Below are 6,572 nucleotides of genomic sequence, written 5' to 3'. Positions count from 1 at the left end.
TTTTTTTTTTTTTTTTAATCAGAGAAAACCAGGGTCCCTGCTGATAACATGCATATATTCCTCTTTCCTTCCTCCTTGTCCCTTTCTTTTAAATGATAAATGTAATTTAGATTAAATTAATTTAAAGCTTCCAAAATAAAAATGTGCATCAGGAAATGCCCTATTCAGAAAGCCCAGATGCAGGGCATTTGCATAGGCAGAGAGTATCCTGCTAGACACGAACAGCACGTGCCTCCGGCACCTGGTGGGGCACGGCCACGCTGGCAGCGGCAGTAACACGATGGTGATAAGCACAGAGCTCCCGCAGGCACAACCAGCAGCAGGAGGGGGGTTGGCAAGTGCTGACCAGGGTTTGGCAGCCACCTGCAGGCGGCCAGCAGCACTGGCAGCACCCACTGGCTATCGTGAGCTGCCCACAGACGCTGCAAGCAGTGGGGTGGCAAGTGGCGATCGCCCGCAAGGGATATACTGCCATGCTCCCACTTGCGTCGCCCCTGCTGCTAGATTTAAAAAAAAAACAAAACTCCTAGAATATGCAAAGAAGTAGGCAGCACATAGTAAGCTATACTGCTTGCTGCCAGAAGAAGTCAGGCACCGCTGTGCTGGGAGCCAGAACCAAAGCGTTCCTCGAGTGCCTGGGAGGAGGTAGAAGGGCTTCATTTTACTTATGTGAGCTTGCATGGTACTTAAGGACTGTGTTATTCAGGAGGACTGGTGGAGAAGCTCCTCAGGGAGCAAAACCACCTTTCTACTGTATAAATAGTTCAGTGAAATTCCCCATTACAAGATCAGTAATAAGTGATCCTGCCCCAGGAGGTTTAGAAGGTCAAAAGGGGAAAGAACAAAGAGTTGTGTGTAAACTGTATGCAAGTTTGAGATGTGTGTGTTGTATTTTCCCACATCTAAATTGACTGTCACCATGTAGTATGGGCATACATGCTTATGCTAATCAATGCATCTCGCAGGTATTTTGAATACTGAGTGCATTAAAACAAAAAACACAACACAGTTTCATATATGCGAACGCATGCAACTATTTCCAATCAAAGAATTTTACCTGGTATTTTATGGACCATATGATCGGTTACAGAGCTACACAGCCGGCGTTTCAAGATAAAGTACCTAGCTAGAAAGAACATGAGATCGCTAGGAATGGCTGCATGGTAATAAATAAGAAGAGCTGGTCCTTCTGGTATATTTTTCAAACCATGAAGCTCATACCCTGTTTGAAGTATGAAGTAAAGCATTGTTAATGTTAATTTTAGGTTATTTGGAATTTGAGCATAAGCTTTTTGCTAGACAGAAGCATGAACTTACGTAGCAAGCAGTACGGAGCAGCTATGTCAAGAACTTCCAGTGCTTGGTACCTTCTTAAGAATTTGGGCCCAGATTCATAGAGGTATTAAGAAATTTTAATTCTGAGAGTAGCACAACCCAAGTGATTTAGACATTTCAGAACGACTTAAGAATTGAAAAGTATAGGTGTAGGCATAAGTGTCACGTTCTCTCACCCCTAAATAAAACAGGGACTATTTTTAGAAGGCAAAAATGTAGAAAGATTTTTGCAGCGTTATGACCAGGGATCCTGATTTTCCCCAATTAAAAAAAAATTGTAAACTCTGATAAAACCCCAAAAAACTCATGATCAAAATTAAAGGTCCCCTACATCACCGACCCCGGTCCTGCCGGTGCCCCTCATTCCCCTACACTGGTCTCCTGGCCCTGCTGGTGCCCCTCACTGCCCCCACAACAGCCCCTCAGCCCCGCAGGCACAGGCACACAGGTAGGCAAGTGTGTACGGAAGGAAGGGGTGGAGCCAGGGGCAGCAGTGCCCTTCTGTGGTCTGCACACACGCCACCCAGCCGGCTAGACAGTGTGGGGGGTGGGGCAGCAGGCTTGCCATAGACTCCCAGCACCAGGAAGATTGGTGCTGCCACTGCCCCAGCTGGCAGCACCAGCCTCCTGTCACCCAGCAGGCAGATCAGGGCTCACCCACACCCCTGGGAAAGTGTCCAGCACAACCCCTGCAGCCCTCCTCGGGGTGCGGGTCAGCCCCCGATCTGCCTGCCGGATGACAGGAGGCTGGCGTTGCCAACTGCAGCCAACGGCAGTAATGATTTTCCTGGCGTGGGCTGCACCCAGCACGTCCCAGCTGGCAGCACCAGCCTCCTATGATCTGGCAGGCAGATCGGGGCCCCTGCAACCCCAGGAGGAGTTGGCAGAACCCCGCAGCCCTCCCAGGGGTGCAGTACCCCCCTCCCCCCCAATCTGTCTGCCAGATCGCAGGAGCAGCCTCCTGCCACCTGGGACACGCTGAGCGCAGCCTGCACCCAGCACCAGGAAGATAGCTGGGGCCAGCGGCATCACCAGGCAGCACCTGTCTCTTGTGATGGAGGTCTTCCCACACCCCCAGGAGGACTGTGCCCTACTGCTCCCAGAGATGTGGGCCCCACTCCCGGGGGGTCCAAGCCCTGGGATTTGGGGGGGGGGCGGAAAAACAGGGTTTCCGCATGAGCCAATTTGCCCCAGACCCCGCACCATTCTCGGGACAGCTCTGGTGCAGGGCCAAGGCAAATCAGCTCATGCAGGGAGCCACCTCTGCCCTCATCCTGCTTTTGCAAAGAGCTGTACAGGCTGACAGAGTTCTAGCCTGCAGGAGCTGATTGCATAGACGGTGGGAAACCCCCAACCCTGCTAGGAGGGGGAGGAAGAGATGAAAGGGCAGGGCTTGAGGTGCTCACTCACCCAAGGCCTGGCTCAGGCTCACTTTCCTTCCTGGAGTTTGTTAACGTAAGTAGAACTTGAAGGTTGCGAGCGAAGGGCTGGGGGGAAAGCTGGTTGGGGGCTGAGGCAGCACGGAAGTGTTGGGGGAAGATGTGGAGTGCCCACCAGCAACATTCTCTCTAAGGACTAGTGTTCCACGAGCATGCCGCCTTGGTCCGGCGTGGGACACTTACTGAAGGGGGCTGGGGGCCGGAGACCGGGAGCTGGAGCTGAGAGGCTGGGGGCCGTAGGCTAGGGCTGGAGGCCAAGAGGCTGGGGGCCAGGGGCCGGAGCTGGAGCTGGAGGCTGGCTCTGCCGGCTCCGGGCAAGTGCTCCGCTCCCCCTCATCAGGGCCAGGGAGTGGAGCACTTCCCTGGAGCCGGCGAAGCCCGCACCAGCCTCCATCCCTGCCTTGCCTCACCTCAGGGAAAAACCGCTGCCTGCCCCTGTGAGTATCTGCCGGCTCCAGGACACTGCTCCGCTCCCCAGCCCTGCCAGTTGGCAGCACACGGACCCAGAGCAGCGTGGTATCAGCCTTTCAGGGAAGCCACACACGGAGGTGCAGAGCCCCTTCAGGGCGATAGTGCTGCTCCGGGTCCATATGCCACTGGCTGGCCGTGCACTCCACGTGGGGCTTTTCCCCAACACCTCCCCCTTCCTCAGCCCCCAACCAGCTTTCCACAGGAATTTATCTGGCTTCATACAGGAGCCAGCTTCTTCTCTCTGGCTTTAGGACAGGGGTTATAAACAACCAGAGGTATGTGTTCCCCCAGGGGTACTTAAAACAGCCGTAGGGGGTATGCACAGGCGGGCAGGGACAGAGCATGCCCTGGGGCACGGTAGTGGTGTCTCCCTCAGTGCCTTCTCATACTTGGCTTCTTACCTGGGGGAGGCAGAGGAGCACGCCAGGCGCTGCTGCTCCCATGTGGCACACTGCAGCGCTTGCCCGCTCCCCACCACAGCTCATTATCTGTGCCCAGAAGCAGGGCCAGGGGAGGGGGAAAAAGGGCAGTAGTGCCCCCTCTGCAGGTTGCACATGCACCGCTTGGCCAAGGATGGGGGTGGTTCACACGCAGCAGATGGCACTGCCATTGCCACTGCCATGCCCCATGCTGCTTTCCTGTGGCCAGTCACATGTGCGACTCTGCTGGACCAGCAGGATGTGGCAGTATTGGCCGCCACATGCAAGCCCCGTCCCCACTAATTGTCTGGCCAGCCAGGCGGCGCATGTGCAGACCACAGAAGGGTACTGCTGCCCTTGTCCCACCCCTCCCCTCCACACACACACTTGCCTGCCTGTGGGGCTGGGGGGCTGTTGTGGGGGCAGTGAGGGGCACCAGCAGGGCCTGTGATCCGGCAGGCAGATTGGGGGTCCACACCCCCAGGAGCAGTTGGGCACAGCACCTGCAACCCTCCCCAGGGTGCGAGCAGGCCCTGATCACAGAAGGCAGGTGCTGCCGGCTGGGGCCAGCGACAGCACCGGGTGTTGGCCGCGACAGCACCGGGTGTTGGCCGCGACAGCACCAGCCTCCTGGTACCAGGCGACAGCACCAGCCTCCTTTGATCTGGCAGGCAGGCCCCCGATCTGCACCCCAGGGAGGAGTCAGCAGAGCCTTGCAGCCCTCCTAGGGGTGTGGTGGGAGGGGGGGGCCCAAAATCTGCCTGCTGAATCACAGGAGGCTGGTGCTGCCAGCTGGGACCAGCACTGACACCAAGTGTAAGCTTGGCTTTGAAATGTTTCGAAACACTTTGAGTGCCCTTGTTTTGTTTCAAAGCCATTTTGAAGACTTTTGTTTGATTTCAATTTTGCTGTTTCGAGCTCTAAACAAAACACCAGGTGAAATTTTGCACAGCCCTAATGGCAATCTGTGTGACAGAGCAAGTCCTCCTGGAAACAGAGTGTGAAAGAAGCGTAGATTCATCAACTTCCTGGTGTGGCAGACTGTATGGATTCCACACTTCATGGACATACTGTGTTTCCAGGAGACCTTTCTCTGTGTCATGCGAGGTTAGGCTGCAAGGCATAGCAGCAAGACTGTTAGTTTTTTACTATAACTAGTTCTTCATATAAAGTGCTGTTTCTACATCAAAAGTCTCAGCAAGATCCTATGAATAGCTTACTTGCTGCTTCAGGCACGAGCTATGATGCTTAGCCAATAGTTATGGGTGCAAGTGAAAACATCTTCCTCACCAAAAGCACACACTGCAATTTGAAGGGGTGGGGGTAGGTACATGTTTTGTGACAGAAATATGATATGTTACCATTTCACAGATAGTTAAAATACTAGTTTAGACAAAAGAAATTTCTTGATTTCAAGGGGTACTTTTTTGTTCAGGAGACCCATATGGACCCAGAATACCAAGAACCCAGGGTTAAAACATTCACCTGGGATGTGAAAGAACCACCGTGAAGTCAGCTAGAGTGACGATTCGAGATTACTCTGCCAGGGCACTGACACACATGCAGGGAGTCTGCTCTGAAGTGCTATAAATCCAATGTGTGTGACTAATCAAGTCTCCTCAAGCATGTAAACTGACGCATGCTGGCAACCTTGTGCATCACATGTGCGCTGTGCTACTGATGCGTCAGCAGTACACTTTGAACTAAAACACATTTGATGTGCTTTAGTTCAAAGCACACTGCTACCATTTTCTCAGCACTGAGATGTGTTGTCCTACTGATGCACCTGTTCCCAACATAGCACAAGGTACTTTTAGTTAGCACAGCTCACTAATTAAAAGTGCCTGGCACTGCGTCTGTAAAAACACATGCGAAAATGACCCTACTTCCTAAAAGTGCTTCCTGGATGGGCAATGGGCACAGTCGGGTGGTAACATCTCTGTTTTTTCAGCAGAGAGAACTAGCCTGGCTCATCTAGGCAACTCTGGAATAGGCCTCACAGCTGACAATCCCAAGCAAAGACAAGTGAATGTCCCACAGCTGAATGTCATTTTTAAAGGCCTATCTTGGAGGACAAAGTGTTTCCCAGGCCCATCTGCAAAACTGACATTGCATGAAAAACAGGTTTGGGGACTAAAAAGGACAAGACTGGATTACATCCAGGATAAGAGTTCCTTGCCTCAGTGTTCCTAAGTGAGGGGCAAGACAAGTCTCTCACTGGGATTGTAAAGAGGCAGCAGCAGGGCGCCAGACTACCAAGCGTAGACCCCGAGGTGGTGCAGAGGCACTTGGAGGAACTGGATGCGTTTAAGTCGGCAGGCCCAGATGAGCTCCATCCGAGGGTACTGAAGGCACTGGCTGACGTCATTGCACAGCCACTGGCAGGAATATCTGAACACTCGTGGCGCACGGGCCAGGTCCTGGAGGACTGGAAAAGGGCCAATGTGGTCCCCATTTTCAGGAAGGGGAGGAAGGAGGACCCAGGCAACTATAGGCCAGTCAGTCTCACCTCCATCCTTGGCAAAGTTTTTGAAAAAAAGATTAAGGTTCACATCTGCGAGAGCCCGGCAGGACAAATTATGCTGAGGGGAAACCAGCACGGGTTCGTAGCAGGTAAATCATGCCTGACTAATCTAGTCTCTTTTTATGACCAGGTTACAAAACATCTGGTCGCAGGAGCAGGGGTTGACATTGTTTACTTAGACTTCAGGAAGGCTTTCAATATGGTATCCCACCCCATACTGGTGAACAAGTTAAGAGGCTGTGACTTGGATGACTGCATGGTCCGGTGGGTGGCGAATTGGCTAGAGGGTTGCACCCAGAGAGTCGTAGCGGATGGGTCAGTAACGACCTGGAAGGGTGTGGGTAGTGGGGTCCCACAGGGCTCGGTCCTTGGACCGATACTCTT

The 6,572-nt window shown here is 53.1% G+C and overlaps 1 protein-coding gene across 1 annotated transcript in view; it reads right to left on the bottom strand.

The window, feature by feature from the left end:
• LOC102386115 (transmembrane protein 68-like) overlaps positions 1 to 6,572 on the bottom strand; it is a 25,331-nt gene that overhangs the window by 13,324 nt on the left and 5,435 nt on the right. Inside the window, exon 3 of the mRNA XM_025214179.1 lies at positions 1,058 to 1,222. Within this exon, the coding sequence (XP_025069964.1) occupies positions 1,058 to 1,222 (165 nt within the window). The remainder of the gene's footprint in view (positions 1 to 1,057; positions 1,223 to 6,572) is intronic.

The sequence above is a fragment of the Alligator sinensis genome, unplaced genomic scaffold (genome assembly GCF_000455745.1).
Source record: "Alligator sinensis unplaced genomic scaffold, ASM45574v1 scaffold999_1, whole genome shotgun sequence".
NCBI classification, from domain to species: Eukaryota; Metazoa; Chordata; order Crocodylia; family Alligatoridae; genus Alligator; species Alligator sinensis.
The sequence above is the reverse complement of the archived record's forward strand: the minus strand, read 5'-3'. Positions and strand labels throughout refer to the sequence as shown.